This window comes from Rissa tridactyla, chromosome Z (genome assembly GCF_028500815.1).
Source record: "Rissa tridactyla isolate bRisTri1 chromosome Z, bRisTri1.patW.cur.20221130, whole genome shotgun sequence".
Lineage (NCBI taxonomy): Eukaryota > Metazoa > Chordata > Aves > Charadriiformes > Laridae > Rissa > Rissa tridactyla.
In genome coordinates this window covers 34,695,994-34,722,655 of record NC_071497.1, presented here as the reverse complement: position 1 = coordinate 34,722,655, position 26,662 = coordinate 34,695,994, and the positions used below count along the sequence as shown (strand labels likewise).

Genomic DNA, 26,662 nt, shown 5'->3' with positions numbered 1-26,662 from the left:
GCGGCTGGCGTATCCAGTGCAGCTCATGCCCACGGTCTGCGGGTTGAAGATATCAGTCTTGAGGAAGTTGCTGGGTGCCAGTTGCTGAAGTCAGTTCTGATCCCATCACTGCTGCAGTTCACTCGGTTTCATCAAAGTCCATCTGCTCTTAGTTTGGGTGATTCTTACTGTAGTACTATTGATATGGCATATAGCAGTTATAATAATGATGACATACAGTGGCAGAGGCATTTAGCAATTTAGCATACAGTTTGATTCATTGGCTATTCTCACCCAAAATCAGATCCCCATGAGGTCCACATCGGCCCTCCCCATCCTTTCGCATCACCCACCAAGTGCATCCAGGGCTTCAGCGAAAGCAGTCCTGTGGCTGGGTTTGCCCTTGCCTGAGTCAGGACTAACCCAGACTGTCTTCCCGAACATATTGTTCATGTGCACTATGGGGACTTTATCCCCTTCTACAGTACATGGAAGTTTTGATTGGGCAGAGCCAGCTCGACTGGTAGATCCCCTAGTGTTAACTAGCCAGGCAGCTTCTGCTAAATGTATATCCCAGTGTTTTAAGGTCCCACCACTCATTGCTCTCAGTGTAGTTTTTAACAGCCCATTGTATTGTTTGATCTTCCTGGAGGCTGGTGCATGTTAGGGAATGTGATATACCCACTCAATGTCATGCTCTTTGTCCCAGGTGTTTATGATGTTGTTCCAGAAATGAGTTGCATTGTCTTACTCAATTCTCCCTGGGGTGCCATGTCACCATAAGACTTGATTTCCTGGGTCAGAGTTGCGGGCTGCGGCGTGAGGCACAGGGTATATTTCCAGCCCATCTGTGGGTAACTGTGCACTGTCCAGGTCATACTAGACCATCTCCCACACAGCTAATTCCCTCAAGTGCCTCCATCCATGATGGTCCACTTGCTTGGATGACACATCTTCACTGGAGGGTTACCCTTCCCTCATGCCTGACAGCAGTTGCCTCCAGAGGCTGAGGGCTTATCTTTTTCCAAATCGCCTTGTCAACGCCCCCTTCCCTAGACAGGCATCCCAGATGCTTGGTTTCCCTACCCGCTAATTCCAAGCTACTGGCCTGGTTATTCCAGCATTGAAGCAGCCAGGTGAGAATGTGCTCACCCAGATGTTGTCTGAAATTTTTTTGCATACCCCACAACTACCTCAGGCATAGGGATCGGGTGATCATTTCTAGTTCTGACTCTTCCTCCTGATCTCATGATGGCCCTGGTTCATTGTTATCCCTTACTAAGTGAACTGATGTTTTCGTGTACTTCTTCTTCTGTACAGGGGCGACTGATACCAGCATTGGTTGCTTTTCTGGTTCAGCTGCAGTGCCTGACATCGGGGTTTAAGTAGCCACCGTGCCTGTCGAAGGGGTTGGAGTAGCTGCAGTGCCTGTCAGTCTGGTTTCCCTCTTTCCCCTGAGGGTGCTGCATAATATCGAGCAGTGTTTGGTAGATACTGGCCAGGCCCCAGCACAGTGCGGTGAGTTGTACCTCTCTGCAATAGCCACAGCATTTTCCTTTCAAATATTCTACCACTTTATCAGGGTCCTGTAGTTTTCAAGGGTGAAGTCCCGAATCATTGGAGGTGAGAAGTTCTCTAGGTACCTGCCCACATTCTCCCACATGCCATTCCACCCATGACTATACCAGCTCTGGCTGGTAGTCTTAAATAGTTGTTTAACCCTAAACAGGATCTGAAACACATTCAGGAAACATAACAGGAACATGCTGGTTTGAACATCCCAAGGATATTCAAAATTCTCAAAAACTGTTTTATGTGGCCCAAAGGAGAGAAGGGAGGCAAATGAGCTGGGAAAAGTATCCCTCCCTGTTTCTGCCATACATTGGGTACGATTATTAATAAATTCTGAAAGATAGTGCCCAAGGTACAGGCAGGACAGCAATGCCACATAAGCATACTAACATAACCATATGAACAATGATAGTATCATATCATAAGCTGATATGACACAGGAGAGCAAAATGGTAATCTCTGGGAGACAAGATAAACAGCATTGCAGGGAGTATATAAAACATGTAAGAGTTTACAAAACACCGCCATGAGAACAAACAGAGCAACATTGTGATCAATGACTATTTAATTAATATAATAAATGCGTAAAACAGATTTGTTTGAACATGCTCTGGTCAGGTTTGTTGTTACTGCAACCCTTTGTGCCCCACGTTGGGCACCAAAAAGGACTGTCATGGTTTAGTCCCAGCCGGCAAGAACGAACCCCTCGATTGTCACTTACCCCTCCTCCCCTCTGCTTCCCCCCGCCCCCTCAGCCCACAGCTGGGATGGAAGGAGAACTGAAAGAAAAAGGCAAAACTCGTGGGTTGAAATGAAGACAGTTTAAAAGAACATTAAAGAAAAGAAGGAAACAACAACAATACTACTGATAAAGGAATATACAAAACACGATTAATGTACCATCGCTCACTGACCGAAGCTGGGAAGCCCCCAGCCCGCTCCAAGCAGCGACTCCTGCCACCTCCTGCCACAGCTGTGAGCTAAGCATGGCGTCACACGGACTCGAATACCCGTCCCAGCTCCTTGTGAATAATAACCCTACCCCCGCCAGAACCAGGACAGGTATGACTGTGTGCAGCAGCACATCTACTGCAATGCAACTTGAAAAGACAGGGGCTTACTTTCTTCCATTGCTAATTTGAACATAATCAAAATATCTGATTTCTACCATTTCTTTAGAAAAGGCCACATCCTTCCACTGAACTCTATACAAATGTTTGTAAGATTATAGTGAATACTCACTAAATTAGTTAAGAGGGGGTTTAAAACATTCAAAGCTTTGGTTTCTAGAAGGGAGGAAAAGGAGATGAACAGCCTATAGATTTTTTTATTTGAAGTGTTAAGTGCAGCTTTGTTAAGAGCTCTATTTCCCTATTAATCACAGGGTCAGAGCTGCTTTGTCTCTCTGAGACAAAGATGCACTGTACGACCTGGTGCAACTCCACCAAAGAGAGCACCAGCTCTCAGTCCTTAAGGACACTGGCTCCACCAGCAGCTAATCAGACCAGCCTCAACCTGGCTCACTATGCCGTACTGAGAAGACACACAATAGGGAAAACCACCTTGGACAGGGTTGATATTCCCAGTGTATATTGTGCACTAACCCTGAATGATAAGTACTGCAAGTGTGCGAGGTTTGATTCATTTGGAGGGCTGATCATCCATGTTGTGTGCATCTTTTGTGATGCTGTGACACCACTTGATAACCTCAAACATGTCCCAGGCATGTTCACGTGTTGAACCCAACGGCTATCAAATACACAGTACAGAAACGTCTGCAGGAAGGTGGCCTTCCAGTGGCTGATCACGGCTATCCCTGGCAGATGCTGGTACTCACCTCTTAAGCTCTTAAGTCCAGCTCATCCATTGCTTAAGAAACATTTGTATATTCCACGCACCCTAGACAGAGAGGAACTATCTTTCCCCAGTTAACTTCTCAGTGGGTGCTTGTCTGCACCTTGAGGAGTTGTGGCTTCAAATCCCCTCCAGCGGAGAGTAAGCTGAAAACAGGTCTTACCCAATATTTTAACCTCAGAGCTAGCTGACAGCAGAAAGGTCTGCTCCTTGTTTTGTGGGTACCCCAGAGGCAGCTCCCACACCTGCTGTCTACATGTAGAGAGCAGGTCCCCTTCTGCTGCTGCTGCATAAAATTGCATGAAGTAATTCAGAGCCAGGGTAGGGGTGTGGAGAGGAGGAGTAGGGAGAACCAAGACAATGCACAATTAGTAACCTTTGTCAGGAAACAAAGGCAAAATACTGTTTGCTGTCTTCAGCTGCATAAACTTATAGTGACTTGAAGGGAGGGTGTTAAAATAAACAAAATAAAGGAGATAAGGCACAAAGGACCCGTAGTCTTTTGTCACAGGCACCAGAGAGAGAGAGCTGTGACAGCAAAGTATTTGTCATCCTGACTATTCAATTATTTATGCATCTACAGACAAATTATATCAAGGCACATACAAATGACATTTTAAAATACAAAGCTTTCACTTTTTGCAGTGTAGGAGGGAATACACTCTCCATGGGTTTTGTGACCTGAAGGATTACGTGACTTGAGATACAAGTTGTATAATCAGAGGTAATTTAGCCATGGTCAGAGTGTTTGTGGGGTGCAGGTTTTCTGAACTGTTTGATGCCCAGTTCCCTAGACACCAACATGAAACAGCTGGTTGCTTGAGCACTGGTAAATCTAGCTCTTGGATAAGGTATAGATGAACATCACCGGAAATATCCATATAGAAAGACACACACCTCAGAAAGATTCAGGGCACCAACGGCAGGAGCCTCAATTCTCTGCCTAGACCATAGGTATTTTCAGAGCAGACTTCAGAGTATAAACGCCAGATGGCTGTTGCTATCCTGAACCCAGGAAATACACAGCAACACCATGTGCTTCTAATTTTATTCTGCTTAACCCACTCAGTCTAGCTGTGGCCTGCTCGCAGGCAGGAGTGTTAATATATTGTCACAGAGATTTTCTTCCAGCCTTTATTGACCCATACAGTCTTCTCAATAAGGACAAACCTGCACCATAACAGGACTGTGATCTTGAAAGGTAAATTAATTTCAGCATGAGGCCTGGCCTGAATAAACCTCATGTGCATTCATTGGTGGTTACAGGATAGCAGTCTGGATGAAGCAAAGGAGAAGGGTAAAAAATGGTAATCAGTTACAAGACAGATATAAAAAGATCACCTTTTCTCTTATTATTTTTCATGGCTTAGATTTTATCTTTAGTGGTAAAGGTTAAATGACACGTTTTGTCCACATTTTCTAGACAGCAAGCCACTGGAGAAATACATCTTCTAAAGCACATTCCTCGGTTATCTAAGCAAGAGATTTCAGCCTTATTTCTACACACTGACTATCACACTGTTTTAAATAGCTGATCAAAAGGGGCCGTAACAACCCACTGAACTATACCAGCTTGTTATCTTACTTAAGGAGTCATTGCAGCTTCAACTCTACCAGAAATAGAACAGACCAGCCACAAGAGTACCGTGCTGTTTGAAAAGAGGGCTTTGCTCTTTCAGAGCTTGGCTCCATTTTCCCAAGTTGAAGTTCTCCTCTTAAGCCTCGTTGCAGGTAGTACAAAAAGAGCAGAGAGAAAAAAGTAACAAAATGCTCAGACTTCTTCATTTCTATTTATTTACCAGCCTTCTTTCACTCCTCCACTTTTTCCCTCTAATCTAACAGTGTAATGTTGCTGTATGAATGGTTAAAAACAAAAAAAACCCAAACCTATTTCCAAAGTTTCGAAGTGAAAAGAAAGAAATGTAAATCACTGAGCAAGGCTTTTTTTGCATTACTCTGTATTCTTTTATGCTATCACGTCTTTAAAATAACAAAACCATGTGTCCTGGTTCCGGCGGGGATAGGGTAATTCTCCCCAGGCTCTGGCAGGGACACAGGTATTCCACCCCATGGAGCCATGCCCAGGCAGGAGGCTGCTGGGGAAAGGGGCAGGAAGTCGCCGCCAGGAGCGGGCTGGGGCATCCCGGGTCCGGTGGGTGAGCGGTGGTTCTGTAACTGTGTTTGTATATTCCTCTGTCAGTGTTATTGTTGGTGTTTTCCTTTGCTGTTTTGTTAAACTGCCTTTGCGTCAGCCCACGGGGTTTGCCTTTTTATTCTGATTCCCCTCCACGGCTGTGGCGGGGCGAGAGAGCGGCCGGTTCTGAGTTGCCAGCTGAGACTGAACCACGACATCATGCAAAGTCCTTAAAGCATGTCAGAAGTTAGACTGAGGCTATCTATCTGCACAGTTTATGCATCCCCTCTCACATTGTTGTAATTATGGCTTAGGAGGGATACGTATGTTTTTAGATCCTATATTTTATTTTTTTTCTTTCAGTAGTTTTATTTTTCACATCCTAATCTGAAAGGGCTTGAAAGTAAGCCAGCACTGGATTGCCAGCTTGCTAATGGGCATTCACAGTTCACAGAAAAGCTGTGTCAGATACGAGCACATTACTGCGTATGAAAGCATGTTGAGTGAAGTCATGCTTCCTGCAACGCTTTGCAAGAAATCCCAGTTGCTAACCAAATATCATATCAGAAAATAAAGCGTCAACATGTTAAAAGCAACCGGCAGCAGAAAGGAGAAGCTGTGAAATTGCAGGAGGTAGCTGTTGGAAGGTCAACGAAGTTCAAAATAAATGGTGTCTTAACACCTGGTCCATTTCATCAGCAAGTAAAAATAAAGTGCAAGTGCTGACTATCTCAGGAATCAGAAGCAAACCCTGTTTCCCAAGGAGATGTTTGTCTGCTTTTTTTTCCTAGCTATATACATAAATGTGAAGTTTTATAATAATTCAAAGGCATATATGTCATAACACAGTAGTCCACTAGCCAAGCGTAGTCAAGCAACAAATATTCACAAGAGTTCACAATATGCTGCTGAATATCAGTGATGGTTATACCCTATATTCTCCAACATCACAATATAATCCACAGTGTGTGGGGGATTATATTATCCAACCAGTATATTTTGAAGTGGGTAGGTTTTTAATTTCTGCTAATAACATCACAAATGTCAGCTTCCTGACAGAGTAATCTTGACCACAAGGAACCCATGGCAAGAGTCCCAATCATCTCAAAACAGATTTGTTCACAGACAACATTGGAGAGACGATTTATTAAAACAATTTAAGCAAGGAGAGGAACAACAAAGTGCACAGGCTAGTTAGTAAATACAAAGGAAAGAGAACGGAAAAGGATGTTCAGATATAACAAAGAATGCTTTGTTATAGCACTTAGAGGATGTGGAGGCACCTAGCTCAGGAGACAACAGGAGATTTCAGCCCCTGCACTGAAGAAAGAAGTACCTGCACTTTCACAGTGATTTCTGAATCAAGTCTGCTACTCATCACAAGCCTGACTGAATCTCAATTGCAAAGCAACAAAAGCTACGTCAGCTGCTTGGGAGGGACACATAGAGGGACAGTGATCGAAGTCTTCCAGGCACATGATGTGAATGCTTGCCTTCCTGATGCTCTGTGCCCAGAGAAAGCTCTGAGCAGACTTTGGCCACTAGGATGGCTCCTTGGGCTGTTCCAATTCTGTTAGACTTTTCTTGTTCTGAAACTAGGGAGAAACAACAGGACCCAAACCTAGCACTCCCCAGTGGTCACTGTAAACAGCTGACTAGGATGCACAGCTGGAGTAAGGCTATCAGTCAGAATTTCAAGACTTTGGTGTCCCATGGCCAGTCAGCAATGACTGGTCTGGAAGAAAAAGTGAGGGGTAGGAACCACTAGATTAGTTCACAGGTATCAAGCCATGAGACTCTCAAAAATACCACACAATCCACAGTTTCAAGACATCTCTATTTCCCTGACACAGACACGCACTTGGAAACAGGCTACAAAATGAGTTAAACCACCAGAACTGAATCATCCATAGTGCTACTTCAGGTCTCTTGAGTGTTCTGAGTTATTCCTGAGTGTTTTGTAATTACTCTTCCCTCATTGCCAACCTAAGAAAAATGCTGGTGGCTGCTCCACTGACTCAACACCCCTCACAGAGGCAAAGCTCAGGAGCAACCATGGAGGAGGGAACAAAACAGAAAGTCAGCCCTGGGGCTATTTTACACAGCAGCCTTTGTCTTGTAATGGAGAAAAGAAATGGAAGCTCTGGCTCAGTCCCTTCTCCCAGTGCTTCCAGTGCCTTTTGGACCTGTGCCACACCTCATCATGCTTTTCTGAGGGACAGAGGACAGGGGGAGGACAAGCAATACCAACACATAGGCTAGCAAGTGGCAGAACACGTCTCCTCAGCTGCGCTGGTAGACACACAAGTATGTGCTCAGTTTGTCAGGCCTGCAGTGTCTCTTTGTAATTAAGCTATCCCCCATCTGATCTGCTCCCCTGAGGTTACATTCAGGCCAAGGAAAATAGTTCTGGACCCACCAGGTCAGCCGTTTACACTAGTGAAAGATCAACCACATAGGGAGACAGGGCAGAGCACATCACCAACCTGGCTGCTGTGTGAAGCCAGGGAAGCCAGAATGCATCTGGGACCTTGAGGTCTTTTAGAATTCCCCGTGAGAAAGAATATACAATGAGATGGTACCATCTTCTATCCCAGCTCAGATACATTTAATTCCCCACAGTCCTGCTGCAAACTGCAATATTTAGTCTCTCCTTTTTCTGTTTTCCTCAGCAAACTAAGGCTTTATTCATGTTTAGTCCTTCTGAAGGAGGACTAAAATTTGAGATCACGACATGAAAAGCCTGTTAGGAAAGCTGGAACTGTTTGCTCCTCTCCTCTCCCAATGTGCAGTAGAAGGATGAGGATCAAAAAAAGAGGTATTTTCTGTTGGCAATGAAAAAAGTGGTGAAGCACGCGTACATGCATAGGAAGGGAAACCTGAGGATTTGTTGTCTTTCGGGGTGAGACAGCATGGGTGTCTGCTGTGTTTCCAGGGTACCAGGCTTAGCACATTGGGTCCAAGCCCTCCCATGCATGAATCTTGTGAGACCTTCCCAGGCAGTGAAACCCTCCTAAGAGGAGGGAGGAATATATTGCTCACACAATGAGTCAGTGTGATCACAAGAGGATGTCCTGTACAAACACAGAAAACCATACATCACCACTTCAAGACTCCTACATCCAACAGTCAACAGCATGTCCGTTTTAAGTAGACAGCGAAAGACTTCAAACAATTTGGAAAGTCTAAGAGTTTCCATTGAAATTGGTAGAAAACATGCAAGGATTTCCTAGAATGAAGTTTAACTGTGCAGAAAAGGAAAAGAAAGCCCTTCCTCCCTGGAAGTGAATCCAGCTATAAAATAACAATATATTCATGATTTACCTCTTACTTCTTATTTCAGAAACATCCAACACTATGATTGTGAAGCTCCCCAGGCAATTTTTTTTCCCTTAAATGTACATTAATTTGTGCTTACGAGACTTGTCTGGCTGTTGGAGGTTCAGATGTACTCATCTTACAATAGCACCAAACAGACATCAGAAACATTCTGTTCACAAGTTTTTACTGCTTTATTCTATTGTAGAAGGTGTTGTCATGAACCTTTATACGTAATCTGGAGCCCTAACAAGCAAGAATTAAAAGCATCACCAGTAGAGACATAAAATACCCACCTCTCTTTCCCAGCTGTGCTCATATGACCAAAATATTCCGTTGTAATAAACAAGTTAGTGGTGTGTAAATCTTCTTACAAGGCACTGAAGGTGAAAAAAATGTAATTTAGTTGGGCTCATAAAGCTAAACAACAGCTATGTTATAGCAATATTATAATCTCCCCAAATCATTATGGGATAACATGAAATCATTCTTCTGCAAGAGAAGGATAAATAACACTTTCATTAAAATATCTTCTCCTGTATTGGGCAGGTCAAACCAGTTAATAGTGTTAATGATCCAGATTCAGGAAAAGGAGGCAATTTAAGAACACCCCAAAGAACAGGTGTGCCGCTCAGAGTCTTCTGTTTATGTTTTTTCACGTAAGTTTCTTTCTTGCTTTTTAAGGCAAGAGCCCTGCACCTTGGCTCCCCTGTGTTTCAATGCAGCCTCGTTGTCTGCAAAGTCAAAGTCAGTAGCAGGAGGAAGAGAGAATGGGAAAGCTGGTGAGCGCTGCCGGTGTCTGTGTGAGCATGACTAGACCGTCCGTGGCCCCGGGGCTGGGGTTCGACCGTGATGTAGCCGTTAATGATGCGGATCCGGGGAGGAGGGTCAGTAGCACTGCAAGGCAAGAGAAGAACATCAGTCCAGACCCAGCCCAGAAATGCCTGATACCTACAGAGCAGGAGGTGGTCAGCCTCTGTGCCTCACTCTCAGTCTTCTGGGCTTCTGGGAATGGTCTCTCATACTGGTTGAAAGCTCACCAATTTGTACTGTGTCTTCTAATGGCAGAGCACTGCCTTGTGCCTTCCTTACAGGTGTGGGCAGCTCCCACGCCAGCCCACATGGACATGGGCACTGCCCAGCAGAACTGCAAAGCAGTCTTTAGGGGTAACAGGGAAGAGACTGAGGAGGGTGGAGACAGCACCGAAACACCTGCCCTGTACTCAGGTCTACCCAGCCAAGTGGGTAAGACAACCATATTCCTAGCACCTTTCAGCTAAGCAGAAAATACGTAAGAAGAACAAAACAAGGTTTGTTGCAGAGGAGTGTCACTGTAGCAACACTTGCTGAGCACAGCAAGGAGTGAGGCACCTGTTTTCAGCTGAATCCGTCTTCCTCTGCCATGCTTCTTTCTGTACGTGCATCTTAGCATGGACCGAACTTGTTCCTATACTGCATCTTCCCTTCCACAGGTCAGGAATTACAAAGGATTTACATGACATGCGTTAAGAAGAGGAAGAGCCACTTCCAGAAATGCATCCTAGAGTCACTGAGAAAAGATCACCACATCCCAGAGCATCTCCCAAGTGGTAGCGAGGACTCAGCTGGTGATGGACAAGAACTGAGTCAGAGCCTACATGATTCTGAACTCCCATTATGGCAACATGTGATGGAGGAAAGAAATTTGTATGCTCTAGGCTGCTAACACCAATTGTCTTGATTTCAGGGAGCTCCCACACCACTGCAGGTTGAGAGTCAGAAAGGTCAGATACTACACAGGTGTAGTGAATTGAAAGCCATGCTTGACCCCACAGCTGTAAGGCTGACATACACTCCAGGGCCTCATGGTGCTGTGTGGAACCAGAAGACAAATGGGACAAAATTAAAAGCAAGTCTACCTGCCAGATACAAAAGCAGACTAATTGCTCCTGCACCCACCCCCCAGCTGCTGTGCGCGACTCTGGCCTTATTTTGGCCAGCTGCATTAAGCAAAAACGCTTTGGGAAACTGAAGGCAATTAGTATCCCTTTTAAAGACACTTAACCTTCCATACTCAAAAGATCCCACAGAAGGTTTGAACTGCAACTGGAGAGAAGTCAGCTGGCACTACATCGAAGAAATATATCTGACAGCTGATGCATACAGGAGCAAGAACCAAACCAGTTCTGCCAAGCTCACTACAAGACTCTACTAAAATAATCACTGGAGCTGCGCCTTCCACATTTCCAGGCTCACGGGAGGAAAGCTGTGAATGGCCCAGGCCTAAGAAACCTGACAGCTTTACTTGTGCCTGGGCACCCCGGGGAATGCAAGGGCCAGGGCCGAGACTCCCAGTGAGGCGTGCCCTGCACAGGGCTGAGCTTGAGCCCAGAGGGGCTGAATTTCCGCGGGGACACATCGCGGCTGTGCCGCCAGGTGGGGCTGTCAGCTCAGGCTACGCCTGCCCTGGCAGCCCGCAGAGGCACGGAGCGCTCGCCCACGCGTGCGCCGGGGCAGCGAGGGCGGTGATGCCCCCTGCTTTACAAAGACGAAACACGGAGTACGGGCTGTGGGTGAATGGCAGCTGCCACTCTGACACTCGCGGCTTTCCCTCTGCACCAAGGGCACAGCAATCTCCCAGGCAGCAAGAGGCATCACTCGTCTTTCCCAGTACTGTCATGCAACAGCTCCATCTCCAGACATTCAAGCTTTCTGCTAATAAGGACCCATCGCTAAAAAGAATTTGTCACCTAGTATCTGGGTGAGTTTCTAGCTCAAAGGATAACTTAATTAGTAGGGGAAGAAAGGAAACATTACAGAAGAAGAAAAGGAAAGGAGGCATTTGCTGCTTCCATATTTATGCAGTAGTTTCCTAAACTGTGATCATTAGCTTTGCTTTTACCTCACTATTGTCTTGCAGTACTTGCAATCCAGTATGTAGCCCTAATGTACCTCCAATTTAGTCACAGTAGCACATCCTCCCATCTTCCCTTTTCTGAAGGCATTGATGCTGCAAGTGCATGCGTTTCTCACACCAGGGCACCCAGTGACTTCCCTGAGCTTCATGGGAACTACTGCATGTGAAAAACTGAGCATGTCAGCGTGCAGGCAGGGTGGGAGCTTGAGATCATAAGGATTCCAAAACGTTCCTTAGCATTTCAACTAAACAGACTGTCAACAGAAGCTCCATTCACAAACAGCTGGTATCAACTATGCTAATAGAAAGTAAATGATACACTAAAAGACAAAATCAAATGTGATCAATACACGGATTTGTTTTACTAGTGAATTTTGGACTGTGTATAGGTGTTATGTCAGTGGGCATGCAAACCTCCATGTGCATTTCTCTCCCTTTCTCTCTAAACTACTCACACTTAGGTTGGAAGAAGGAACACAGAGAGGGCACAAAACTACTCAGAGAGAAAAAGGGAGTCTGGTCTAAAAAGTCTAGCAGAGGCTGAATGCCTGGAACAGAACAATAGCTGCTGCACCCGCTTGCAGACACCCTGAGCAAAGCTGTACCACTGAAAACAGTGGTACAGCTGGCACCCAAGGACATGATAGGAGATGCATAGAGAACCCTGATATACTCACTATCTTGAGAAGAAGGAAAAAATATTCTTCAGAGGAAAGAAAAGAATGTAGAGGCTTTGCTTCAAGAACTGCAGGTTTTTCTCCATCATCCTGACCTGTCTGGTTATTACAGTACCACAAAAATAAAATGCCTTCCACTCAAGTATGGCAGAGATACGAACAGAGACACAAATAACAGAAGAGGGCAGATTCAGGTCTGTGTGTTAGCTGACGGAAGGGAAATATTAAGGTATACATTCAGCCACAGGCCTAAATATAGCTAGTGAGGGAGAAGCTGGGGTTTTTTTTGCAGGCTGCTGTAGTTCTTGTAGGTGAGTAAGCTCTGCTGGATGAAAACTTAGGGAGTATCCGTGAACCTTCGCCCCACAACACACTCCATTTTCTATATTAACTCCATTAACTCCATTAACTATATTAACAAGAGATTGTCATCTCTTCCAGATTTTCAGTAATGCCATAGGGCTCACAGGCTTTTTAAGACTGTGAAGAATACAGAGACTGGAAATGCTGCATAAATATTGTCCCAATGCAACGAGCACATATGCCAGATACGACAGTTTCCAAATATGCAGCAGCTCTTGGATAAAGGTCCAAGGCTTTGACCTGTACCATCTACCAGTGGACCCAGTCTTCTGTGATAAAGATCCTCTGTGATAAAGAGGACTACCATGTGCTCACAGTCCCTCAAGCCCAAATGCAAAATGGTCTAGACAAGGCTTCCACTTGTATTATGCCTAATTTTCCACAAACCTAACCACATAGAAGAAGCTATTTTGTCACTAAAAGCACAAACTGCCTTGAGTAAATGTTTCATGAAGAATTACAGTGAGGGAGAAGGTCAGATCCTACCCTCAGCATGTGCCTAGACCCTGCAGAAGTTTGGCATACTGGATTAATCAGCCTAAATTAAAGTCCAGTTTGCATGACAAACCCTCCTCCCGCCCCAGCCATTAGCTACCTTTCTTCAAGGCGAACCCAGAGGTCATTAAACTGTCGCAGTCTTTGCTTCTTCTGCTGCTGCTTCTTCTTCTTTTTGTACTTCCTGTCTACCTTCTCCAGGATGTCAATGCTGTCAGGGAGCAGCAGGTGTGGCAGGAGTTCTTCCTCCTCCTCCTTCCGGGGGTGCAATGGCAGTGGGAGCTCTTGGGACATGATATAAGGGCTGTGTGGCACTGATGATGATGAAAAGGCTAACAAGGTTTTGGGGTGTTTTCTGCTGGAAGAAGGAGGGAACACATAATATTTGAAAAGGCTTTGAGGCAGAATCCTGGTAGAGATATGATCAAAAGAGATATAAAACAGGTGTTTCTCCCTGATGTATTGGCTGACTGCTTATTTCTCTGCCTTGTATTCCTGCCCCCTCTTCCTTAAGTCAATATTCTGATCAAAATAGTTCTCTTTAATGAAAAAAGCTTTGGAAAAGAGGTAATCTGTAACTCAGGAAAGAATGCAGTTTGGCTCTTGGGAATAACATTGTGTATCTAGAAAGAGATTAAAAAGGAATCACTCTCAGAGGAGGTCAAACCACACTCCTCTAGTCTGACGTACTACACAACACAGACCAGATTATTCAGCAATTTCTGCCCAGATCCAATTAACTTGGGGGGCAGGGAGAAAGGGCAGGGACAAGACGACTAAGCCACACTAGCTGAAGGAGCCAGTTCTAGATCAACAGCTCTCACTGGAGAGATGGAGCTCAGCATTGCTACAGACACAGCCAGGATGACCTCCATCCTGTACGGCCAGCCATTTATTTTTATACCTGCAGGCTCAGAACAGACACTCATATACACAACCTCCTTTGCAACACTTCCTGCAGGTAATTCTTCCAGGGACTGACTGATCAACCACAAGAAAGGGCACCACAAATGCAAAAGCACGTCCTTCTTCCCCAAGGCCAGTTCCCTCTCACAGCACAGCAGCTAAGGGAGGAGTCAGGAAGCACCTTAATTACAGCTGTGATTATGTGATGAATATTTTACAATATACATATGCATTCTAAAATCAGGAACAACAGTTAAATCCCCAAACAAGACAGTAGGAGCTTGATTGAACTTGTGGCACTATTTATAAGTCGTCCTTTGTGCTACTGCGTGGTTGGAGAACGCTTTTGCCTTCCTTGCTTTGGTGACACCAAGAAGTAGTCCTCTTGCCTCCTGGCTAGAAGCTAACAGGTACTGACTGGACTGTGTGCAGCACTGCTGTCTAGGACAGTAGCTGGATACGGTTCCACATTTACGTGGGCTGGACTGGGTTTATTGAGACAGAATGCCCTAGTATTTGCTTTCAGGACAAGCCCAGGATAGCAATCAAGTGAAACCCTCCATCCAGCCCCCAGGACTCTCACATACTCATGCCACAGATCTTTCCCTCACCTCAAATGTTCTTCTCCTTCAGAACTCACATTTTTCTTAAAACTCATTTCATATTTTTAAATCTGTTTCCAAGTCATCCAGAAATGTTAACACCTTTTCTCTAAGAAAACGCTAGAGTGCCATCTTCTTTAGCTTCTTCAACTTAGCTTTAAAATCAAGACTCCAGGAAAGATGTTCTGTCCAGCAGTCCTAATGAAAGGTCTGAAATGCAACCAATGCCAAACTTAGGGCTTTCAAAGGCATAAGAGTCACTGGTTGGACAATGAGCTCCCATGATGTGAGCAGAGAACTGTGTGCCCAGCTACCCTGAGTATCATTGATACCTACCTTCCTGATGGGTGAAGATCTAGCCCTCCTTTGCACAGTTGTCTGTCCTTGATTTCCTTACAGCTACATCTTTACAGGGTGGTATCAAGTTTTGTTTATTCTCAACTACATATTAACCTCTCTTTCTTTAACCTTTAAGAAGCTGCTATGTCTGGTTTTAGGAATACCTAAGCTAAGAATGTTCGGGGAGGTAGGGGGGTGAACTCCACAAAAATATCAGGCAGGTTGATTATCCCTGTAAACACTGATACACTGGATTGTCTAGCATGACTTAAATCTTACAGAATCATTATGTCTTGGCCTTAAGCACAGTGGGATTCTCCATGTCAGACTATCAGCCTATTGATGGCAACAGCGATTGCATTCACGTACTCATAGGGATGAGTCTTGGCTCAGTTGGCTTCAGTGCATGTAGAGTTAATGATGTATATCCATGTCAAGAATCATAACAAAACCATGACTGCCAGAGTTTGAATCTCATGGTCTGAAAAAGGCAGCAAAAGTAGTGCTAAGAGAAAGGTGAAGCAACCAGAGTATGAGAAAAACATCTATTATTATTTTGCACTCCACCTGTGGAGCCCCTAGCACAGACCAAGACTCTGCACTGTGCCCCTTGCAGAAAAGGTGGTTGTCCTGCTTGACAGCTTCCTATCAGAAATGTGGGGGAGAAAGAACAGAGATGTAAGCAGTGAGGGACAGCATGCCTGGCATAGAGGATAAAAGGGAAACAGTACCGTCACTGTGATCAAACCTTTTTCCACTGTGGTCTTTTAGCAGTGTCTAAAAGGAAGAGTGGAGACATCTGACAGACACAAGAGCACATGTTTGGCAAGAGTCTGAAGAACGGGGAGACAAGGATTGCAGACCCTAAACTGGTGGCAAGAAGTCCAGGAAGAGGTGAGTCAAGAGCACATGTAATTCTCGGCAGAGTGTGGAGGAGGAGGTTATTTGGCATTCTGTAGTTACTGAAACCATGGAGATGGATAAAGGCACCCAGTGAGAGAGAAGAAGAGGCAGTAAGGGTATATCCCAAAGGACAGCTGCAAGATCAACCAGAACACCAAGTACCTTGGCTTAAAAATGCAGAAGCAAGCAAGCAGTCATGGGGACAGCTTGCAAAAAGACTGAGTGGACTCTGGGCAGTCAGATTCCAGTCTGAGAGAGAGTAATCGGAAAGAATCAAGAATCAAAAATAGCAGGGTAAGAGACGGAGAGTGTTAAAAGGCAGGGCAGTCAATCACTTAAAAGGGAGGAAGGAGAAGCCTAGAAGCCGATGTGGTATGAGACAGCATCCAGATCCGATGAATGAAGCATGAATACTCTATGTCTGTTTGTTCAAGAGTTTACACGGGGGGAAATATTTTTATTAAAAAATCCCCAAAAAAGCCACAAAACCAAAAACCAACCAACAACAAAAAAATCCCCCAACCCAAACAACAAAAACCCAAATAAAATCCTCTTTCCAAACTGGCTCATGGAAGAGAAAAGTAAACTGCTGGGGAGGAGAGAGGGAGCCCAGCTCACTGTTATAGTTCCAGCTGCCACTAACTCTTCATCATTGTTTACAAACCCACCCTCCCAGTGGCTGGTCAGCTAGATGAAAGCGTGCATTACTTGTTGATGGCTTGTCCAGCTGGAGTGTGTTCTACCTCGTACCCTTCTCTCCTCAAAACATCAATCACTGTGTTGTTGCCCATGAAGTGACCTGCAGTTAAGAGAAAAATGACATCAGAACTCAATGAGCACAGGGAAAGAGAAAGAGGAACAACAAAGTTCTTCCTCATCACAGGAGGCACGCCACACTCAGGGCAGGCAGTGCTTTATCACTCCCCACCAACATGCACCAGAAACACAGGATCTCTAACAAATGATTGCTGAACTTTCCCAAGGTCACTTCAGTTGCCACATTCTGCATTTCTAAAATGCCGATGTGATTGAAATTACTCTGGTCCCACAGGCTGTTGTAGATTTCTTGGGGCACCAAGAGATGAAGTTGAGAGACTTCTGTTCAGGAGCAGCACCGGGTCTACAACTGGTGTGGTGCAAACGAGGTCAGAATCTGCCTGCAGCACGTACATAATTTTAAAAGCCTCTGGCATCATAAAGGCATTATCTGAGATGTTGGTCAACATCATTAACAATTTTTAAATGATTAAGAATCATCCAACTGCAGAGAACAGAAAATAGTTCTGAAAGCCAGTGACTTAGATCAACCCCTTTCATCCCTTCAGTATATGCCACCAGGGACAGAAAATCCATTTCAGTCATGTTGACAAAAGTTTCGGAAGGACTTAGCTAGGTCTACGCTAATTCTGTGATTTATATCTCCAAGCCATTTTCAGACAGATGTGGTGGCTGGTCATCCCATCATTTGGCATCATGGTGAATAAATGACTACTCAAAGGGTGAAGGAGTTACTCCTGAAGGACTGTATGTTCTGCACGCTGACTGACTGACTTCCACAACACGCCTAGCACCTCATCAGACAAGGCTGCTGAGAAGCAGGTGGACAGCAGAGGCCTTGCACAGTCCCTCATAGATCTAGCTGTCTTGAAAATATTTGTTCATTTAACAGCCTACATAATTAAAATTAGGCTCGAGCAAATGACCTATTAGAATCCTCCCTTGCCTCAGCAGACATAAGCAGTGCTAAAACTGGTTAAGTAACTTCAGAAAAACTGTTTTCTGCTACTATTCTTCATAAATACATGGCGATAAAGCCACCAGAATGATTCTATTAGCCAGGAAAAGCAAGGAGATAGAAAGCGAAGTCCAACGGCGATGAGATTAAGAGGGAACCAAACCCAAGGGAGTTATGATTTTTCACTCCAAAATGGATTCAATGAATTGGAGCACAAAATTTTACTTTCTCATACCACAACAGCAAAGGGCTCAGGAACTACAAGCTTAAGGCATGACAGTTGCTTGCATGGTATCATTTCAGCATACACATTTATCAAGATGAAGTTTCCCCAAGAGCTGAAGAACACAGATGTAGCTCAAATGAAATTTTTTAGCCAAACACTGCAATGTAGACCCATTGGGTACCATATTTTCTTACCTAGTACCTGGATTTTCCCCCAGCTCCTCGGCCTAACTTTTGCCTTCAGAAAGAGTAAAGCTGGACCATTATGTGGATCTAACCTAATACTGTTGGTATCCGTTGCTTGCCAATGGTTCAGGCGCAGATGCATTTAACTGAGAATTTCTTCATGTCAGCAAAAAGACCAGAAGCAGCAGGAAACAGGAATGACTGTAACTAAACACTGTAATTGAGTAAAATTAGCCACTGGAAGGCCAACATTAGGTACATAAGGTGCCAGACCTAGTTGCTATCTCTTGTCTTTAGCACAGAGGAGAGGTATGCGCAAAGGGAAGGGGAGAGGGGATTCACTCCTCCTCCCCTGTCTCTAGACAGCAGAGAAAGGGGTGCTTCCACCCCTTGTAAGTGAGAGTGAGGTAGGACAACTTAAGACTTTTAGAGAAACGCCTCTCTGTTGATGAGGATGTGACGTGTATATAGCAAGTTCAGACTAGGTATCCATCTCACATGGCCAATGTTGAATGAGCTAAGCCCATCCTCAGCAGTGAAAAGCAGTGCCAAGGCTCTGAACTCCAATTTTCCTAACCCAAGTCCTTCAAGAGCAAAGGGACAAAACATAAAGATAAGCAATCTATAGGGCAATTTATAGTGTTAAAATAATTTTTCTCATCCCAGTTTAAGAGCTTCAAGAGTGAGCTACTGAATAGCTCCTCACATCACACCATCAAATGCACTACCTCTTGTTGATCTTCAGTCACCCTTGCTCAGAGCAGTCATTTAGACTAGTATGTAGGAAATTACTGTAGCACATGGATGAATCCCATTTCAATCACTCAACCTGCTTGAGTGAGTCCCTGAAGCTGGGCCTTAATCTTCTTTTTAATTTGATGGAGTGATAAGAATATCTTTTATATCACAGTCACGTCTACAGGCCTTCACAGAGAGCCTTTGCTGATTATTGCTGATGCAATGAGTTATGTCTATGTGTGAAAGAAAAATGATATGCTAATATTGTGCTAAAGAGAATAGATCAAATGAATAGGTATGTGTAGAACAGATGCATACAAATTCAAACAGGCATGTGATATTAGATCGTTCACAAGACACGATCAATCAGGAGCCGCTCAGGCTAGGTACATAAAAGGATTAGGAGACGGCAGTGTTTGCTATCTGAAAGGCAGGTCATACGTGCTTCAAGAGACAGAGCTGGTCTGGGTCCCAAAGGATGTACCAGCTCAACCTGAGATAGGTGCAAAATCAAAAAAAGACAGAAGGGTAAATGTTTGAGGTACAGGATGCCACCAGGAGCCTCTCTAGAGTCAGCACTTTTGCCTCTTTTCTGGGAACTGTCACAGAAAGACCTCGGTGGGGTGCGAGGGACCTGACACCAAAAGCAGCTGTAAGAAACATGAGAAAGATTCACTCTCCAAGGTTTAAGATCAAGCAGCTATGCTGCAAGGGAGACTTAGCCCAAAGTCACATGACAGGGAGTAGGCTTCTTTCACCTGATTTCTATTTTAGCCTAACACACTTGAATGCCCCCCAAAAGAAAAGCCCCGGGCCCTGTCCCATCAGAAAGCCTGCTCTTTTCTTTCTGTACACAGCCCTGCATTATCCTCACACCACTAGGTGAAGAGATGCCTCTGAGAGTCAATTTACTCTGGCAGGGGGTGGGGGCCATTCTTCTGTGTTCAAGCTCAAAGAGAAACTAAGAAGCTGTTGTGTGCACCAGCTCAGCCATGCACTCTACTGGAGGGTAAATAAGACCCCAGCCTTTAATCTGCACTGAAAGGAGATGGCATGCAGGGACCACAACAGGCAATGTGCTCAAACAATGCTGTTTGACTAACGTGCACTTGCAGACTAGTCTGACTCTCTCTTACTCTTTCAGTAATCAAAGTATCCTCCAATATCAGTCTGTGTGTCAGTAAACCAATGAAGAAGGGTTCAGAACTGCCACTGCTCCCTCAAAGGATGCAAACAGAAGCAAAGGAGAATTCCTGATGGCCTGGAGAGCAGGGACATGCATGACCCAAGTCAGTCCCACAGGTATCTGCAGTGCAGAGCTCGAAGTTCAGTGTGTGGCCAATGACCTAGAGAACGCAGAGTACTGTCTTGTATCATTTAATTGGATGGAAGCCAAACCACACAACAGACATCCTACTCCTCCTAAAGGTTCAGATTGCTTTAGCATTCACCAGCCAATGAGGTGGACAAAGGTACCTTACTGACATCAGGCATCTGACGAAGCTAAAATGAGTTCCTAGAAGACATGGCTCTTAGGACGCAATGACTAAGAATGGAGACACAGAAAATACTCATGTGGTACCCCCACACACAGTGTCCCCACAGGCAAGAACCCTTACAGAGGAATTTTCTTCATCCCACTCCATGGTCTATTATTCCCCGAAAGGAGCTGAAACAGAAACAAACCTATGGAAAGAAAAGGGTGCTCCTCCCTATCTCTAAATCTCTACTTAGTTTAACCTTTGACTCTGTGAGTGACAGGCCAAGTCCATTTTCCACAAATATCACAAAACGACCTTGCTGTGCTCCCCTATAGTACTAAGTGAACAGAGAAAGATAACCCTGGCAGAGGGTCACCTTACTGGCAGTGCTCGGCAAGCCATATTGGAGGCAGTCACACCATAGCAAGCCAGACAGAGCCCTCAGATTTGTGTAACCAGGTTACTACCAAACTTGTTTGCAAAAGATCCTGTGCAATACTGCACAGGACTTCCTATATGGGCTGACAACCCAAGCAGTGGCAAATATTCCCAGTTAAGCACCCCTGAAGAAACCTCTACTTGGTGCTCACAAATCCAGGGGCAAATTTCATGACTTTGCCTCCTGCATACACATGGTTATACTTTTTAAGTACATGTTGGGATGCAGAACATGGAGTCATTTTAAACCAGTTAGCAAAATTATGGAAGAAAAAAAGCTAGACAAAATATTTAATATGATCCAAAGCAAAAGAAGGAAAGTGGGTGATGTGATCAACTAAATTACAGATTAAACTAATCTTTAGATGCATGCTTTCTGTACACACTGTTCAACAGCAAGACATTGCTTTCAAGCATGCGCACTGTGCACCCAGGTGAGCTGAGCTCCCACTTCACTTCTCCCAGAATCAGAGGGAGGAAGTCCTGCACTGTTATACTAGATAATACAAACAACATATGGAAAATAGGGATCATTGATAAAATAGGTAGGATTCCCGATTTGCCCCCTAAAATAAAACAGTTTCTCAGCCAGAAAACATGTAACACTAAATCTAATACAATCTTCTTGCTTCTAACAGTATTTCCCAGTCAGGAAAAGCTCAGGTACACAAACTAAAGGACCCAAGAGCATGGTACTTTCACAAATTTAATGCTGCCAAAAGAAGGAAAAGACAAAAATTGAAGGGGATGGGGGCACCCCTAGGGGTATTTTAAGTCAGCTTATAGATTCTCTGAATTCATATTAAGTACAGGAACATAAGGATGATGCATTGCAATACTTCTGCATGCATGTAGGTCAAATCCCCTGCAAGCAGCCTTCCCATGCCCTCCAGTGTTTTTGAGACTGCAGACTTCCAAACATACTCCTTCCTGTGATTAACTGTAAGATGAAATATTAATGATATTACTCCATAAACCTCAAACGTGAGGTTTTACTCCACTGAGTCCAGGACAAGCGTTTGTTTTCAAAAAACATTATTTCCTTCAAATATCTTTTTTAGTATAAAATCTTAGTGGATTATACTTCACCACTCTCAAACCAAAGAGGAAAATCTCGTGGGCAGGCGTGTGGAACAGTGGCATTCTCCATGCCCAAGAAAATATTTTCAGTAGACATGGAGGGAATTGGTGAAAGTGCCTCAAACCTGCATTCACTCAGGAGGAAACAAAAAAATTACCTTCTATTTCTTTAAAAGTTATGTGCTTTGCTAACTCACCTATATGGAATTGCTAGGATTCATTTTTCACATTAGTTTATAATAGAATCATGTAAATATGAAATCCTTCTCAACACGATGATAAAGGCCTTGTACAACATGGGAAAAATTAAAAAATTGCTTAATACCACGGAAAAGAACCCTATCAAGTTACAATTTGCTTGAGCCAAAATGAAGGCATTTTTCTTGTGAAAGACAAGAAGACACTTTTATTTCCCAGGATCTGTCAAAAACTAGGTGTCTTAAATGTATGATGAGTATTTTTGGTCCCGAGGATTCCCATTTTTACCTTTGGGCAAAGTCAAAGCTCCTGAAAACTACACAAATTGAAGCTAGAAAAAGGTTTTCCACAGATTATAAGGGCAAGTTTATAGCAAAGTTAACATAAGGAAAAAGTTTACAACCCCATATCACTTATCTTGTAAAAACTGAATTAAAATAAACAGTTTATGTTCAGGCAGCCTTAGCCACTGGGGCTCCATCTCTACTGGCATCTACTGGCAGTTTTCCACTGTTGAAGCCCTAAACTGATCAGGCAAGGAAACCATCACGTAGGTGACTATGCTAGCAGCCTGTGTTACGTTACCAGTAAGGGAAGGAAATAACAGTGCTATGTCTGAGCTGCAGTATTCACAGCCACCTCTGCTGCTGGACCTGGTCCCATTCCAAATCACTGCTTCCTTTCCAGAAAAAAAGGTATTAAGGACTTGAAATCCCACTAGCTTAAAACATACATCACAAGATGAAAGTTTTCCTACTGTAGCTGCCCAATAAAGGTAGAAATGAGTAAACCCCAGCACTGATTAGAAACTGATGGACACCTGACTGTCAGTACCTGAGCAGAAACAGCACACAGTTGTTTGACCTAGCTGATTTTGATAGTTGCGCTAGTATGTTGTAACAGAGGTTTCTGCCTCTAATGCAGAAATGCGAAGCTTTCCTCATCTCATGTGTCAGAGATGTCAGGAAAAGTGCCCTTCATGTGAACCCTGGGGCTTTGGATGTGGGTCCTGCCTCCATACAACCTGCCTCCACATAACATTGTCTATCCCCTTCAGGGGTTGTTGTTGTAATAAACCCCGTCATTAGCATTCTGCAGACTCAAAGAGGCTACTGAGGAAAACAGTCTCAAAGCTGATGGGTTGTCTCTGGCATTCTCAGATTACAGAGGTACAGGCACACCTTCAGGGACTCAGCCTTTCCTCCCACCCAAAGAAGCTAAAATGATGCTGCATTCCAGAGACAGAAGAAACAAGCAGGCAATCAGCAAGCCCTTTATGCCCAGGGAGAATTGAGGTGGCCCCACAAGACTCATTTAATCTGTTTTATCATTATGTTATCTTCCTGCCCCTCCCCCTCATTTTTCTCCTCTTCCAGGATCTGCCAAGATTCAGTTTCTGGTGGATTTTTCATTAACTTCCTAATTACACATTTTAAATCCTTCATATAAAGCATAGATAAATTTACATTCCCTGTGCACACCCACATCTCCAGTCCCAAATGCACTGTTGGCAGGTTCAAAGTTTCCATGCTGGGTTCTGAGTTCCCGCTGAATTTCAAGGGCAAATTGATACCCTATTTACCTGGGCAACTTTCATATTGCCATGGCAGGTTTTTGTTTGGTTTTGTTTTACAGGTCTAAACACCTACACAGATGGACAGAGACATCCTGGGTTTAACACTGTTGATTATTTTCACAAACACCGGTGACAGGTTCTTTCTCCAATCTTTTCTCTTCCAGAGACAATAAATCTTGTTTCTCTTGCATAATTTCCCACTCAAAAATACCAGACGGAAGAGCAAATTTCAAGAAGGGCGAACAGCTCTACAAGAAAACACCATTCAGGACAGAGACTCAGCACAATTCCAGTTTCCCCTGGAAATCTGTTCTGGTTTTTCCCACTTTTTATGATGTAAGGGACAAGGGAAAAAGGCATCAAACATGTCCGTGAATCCAATGCGCTTGGCACCTAAGGCTGACACATAACTGACCAGTCCCCCACATCCCAAGGACTGCCTCAAAACCTAGAGAAGTTGGAGGAAGCCATTTAGCAGACTATGGCAGACTCTGGGGTGAGCATAGGTGGTAGCACGTTCTCTCTTTTCCTTGTCCAGGTGACTAAGACAACAGGTTATACACCCATTTTTATCTCAGACAGGTTCAATTACGCTTCTACAGTGACGTCCGAATCCTTCTTCTGTACGTTGCTGGATCACACTTCAACCATCCAAGAGTTAATTTTAGTTTAGTGAGTATCAGTTCACTCAGCTGCTGGGAGGAAAACAACTAAGATCTGGAGCTCTTAGCTGGATTGCTAATTCGGATATTGGTGCATCAGTCTGCTTATAAGAGAGCCATTCCCTGGAGGTTTGCATCCATACAGTCTGAGTAATGCTAAACAAGAACGTTCATTATTTCCTTTAGTAATTAGAAGAAATGGTAGCTGAAGAAGTTTTCACCATCATCCTTTTTTTCTTAGTGTTAATGGTGGCTTGCCAACATCCACTATACTTTAAAGTCTCAGAATGATGTTTTTTTCAGCAGCAAAGAAAAAAGAACTCTGAGAGAAAAATGAATTTGCCAGTGTTTACAAGATTAAGAGGACAAACTTCTGAAGTTGCCACATTAGCCAGCGTCTCTCAGTGAAGTCAATCATTTAATCCACAGGGATATAAAGCACTTTAGATCCCTCTGTACTTCTCATTCATAAGCTGGCATTTCTGGAGTTTCTCAGCTGTTCAAAGAGGCAGGAGAGACTGGGAGGAATTTAAATTTGGGTACTAGAAACCCTAGCTTCACCTGAGGGCTTGCCTGTCATAACAAAGTCAGGATCTCATGCCACTAAGTATGCTTCCTCCTGCATAAAAAATAACCCCCACTCTTTTTTTTTTTTAATTCTCTCTTATTCTTTAGCCCCTTCAACAGAAAGTGTAAATAAGCTGAAGCAAAAAAGCCATGCCCAGCCTGGAATAAAAGTTACCATGCAGAACGAAAGCCCATCTAGAGTTGAATCTGGTGAGAAACAGCAAGGGAAACAAGGAATGCTTCTACTGATACCTCAGCAGTAAAATGTAGACTAGTGCTGAAGGGTGCAGGACACCTGATGACAAAGAATATGGAAAAGGCCAAGGTACTCAGTGTCATTGTCACTTTCTTTACTGGTAAAACCAGCCCTTGGGAATTTCAGGTTCCTATGACTAGAGGGAAAGTCCAGGGCAAAGAAGGTTCACCCTGGGTGGAGAAGGATCAGCTTAAGGAACTTTCAAACAGACCACACATGTACAAATTCCAACAGAATACACCCAGAGGAACTGTAGGAGCTTGCCAATGTCACTGGGAGGCCACTTTTGATTATCTTCAAAAGGTTATGGCAATTGGGGAAGGTCTCTGAGGACTGGCAGAAAGCATGACTCCTACGTTCAAAAAGGGCAAGAAGAAGGATCTGGGGAACTACAAACTGGTCAGCCACACCTCTATTCCCAGGGAAGATGATGAAGAAAATTATCCTGCAAACCATTTTCAAATGTGTTAGGAATAAGCAGACGATTGGAAGTGGGCAGTATAGATTTATGATGAGGGAATCTTGGCTCATGAAGTTCAGCAAACCAAGTCCTGCACCTGAGCAGGAATAGGTCCAGGCAGCAGTATAAGCTGTGCACCAACTGGCTGAAGAGCAGCTTGGCAGAAAAGGATGTGGGGTCCTGGCGGTCATCAAGTTGACCTTGATCCAGCAATGTGCCCTTGTGGCTAAGAAGGCCAACAGCCTCCTGGGCTCCAGTAGGTGCTGCATTGCCAGCAGACTGAGGGAGGTGATCCTTACCTGCTCCTCAGCCCTGGTGACATACATCTGGGTTCAGTGTCTAGCTCTGGGCTCCCCGGTTCAAAAGAGATGTGGACATACTGGAGAGGGTCCAGCAAAGGGCCACAAAGATGATGAACAATTAGAGCATCTGCCATGTAAGGAGAGGCTGAGAGAGCTGGGACTGTTCATCCTGAGGAAGAGAAGGCTCAGGGGGGTACAATCGATGTATAAATAGCTGGTAGGAGGTTGTAAAATAGATGGACCAGATCTTTTCTCAGTGGTTCCCCATGAAAGGACAAGAGGCAATGAACACAACTGATATACAGGAAATGCCACTTAAAGATAAGAAAAAGCTTCTTTTCTGTGAGAGTGGTTAAACACTAGAATAGGTTGATCAGAGAGGTTTTGGAGTCTCCATCTTTGCAGATAATCAGAACCTGACCAGATTAAGTCCTAGGAAAACTGCTCTATATGATCCTGCTCTAAGCAGGGGGTTGGACCAGATAATCTCCAGAGGTGCCTGTCAGCCTCAATTATCCTGTGATTCAGTGAAGCTTTAGCCATCAGGCAGCACCCTTGTAAGACCTGTAAAAGTGGTAAAAATCTCCACAGCACAGTAGGACAATGCAGCCCTCTCTATGTCAATGTGTACCTCTTAGACAAACAAGAAACCTATGGCGTTATCTACCTGGTGGTCTATGGAATCACATGCGCCATCACTTCCTTTGGCTTAACATTCAG

At 44.3% G+C, this 26,662-nt stretch overlaps 1 protein-coding gene across 4 annotated transcripts in view; it reads right to left on the bottom strand.

Moving 5' to 3' along the window:
- Positions 1–8,955: 8,955 nt before the first annotated feature.
- Positions 8,956–26,662, bottom strand: part of TRABD2A (TraB domain containing 2A) — a 77,643-nt gene continuing 59,936 nt past the window's right edge. For 2 of the 4 annotated variants that reach the window (XM_054185822.1, XM_054185824.1), the window contains 3 exons: positions 16,747–16,837; positions 13,389–13,646; positions 8,956–9,754 (listed from right to left, as the gene is read on the bottom strand). In XM_054185822.1, coding sequence (XP_054041797.1) covers positions 9,574–9,754; positions 13,389–13,646; positions 16,747–16,837 — 530 coding nt within the window. In that variant the 3' untranslated portion in view covers positions 8,956–9,573. The remainder of the gene's footprint in view (positions 9,755–13,388; positions 13,647–16,746; positions 16,838–26,662) is intronic. The other 2 variants (XM_054185823.1, XM_054185825.1) reach the window with 2 other exon arrangements.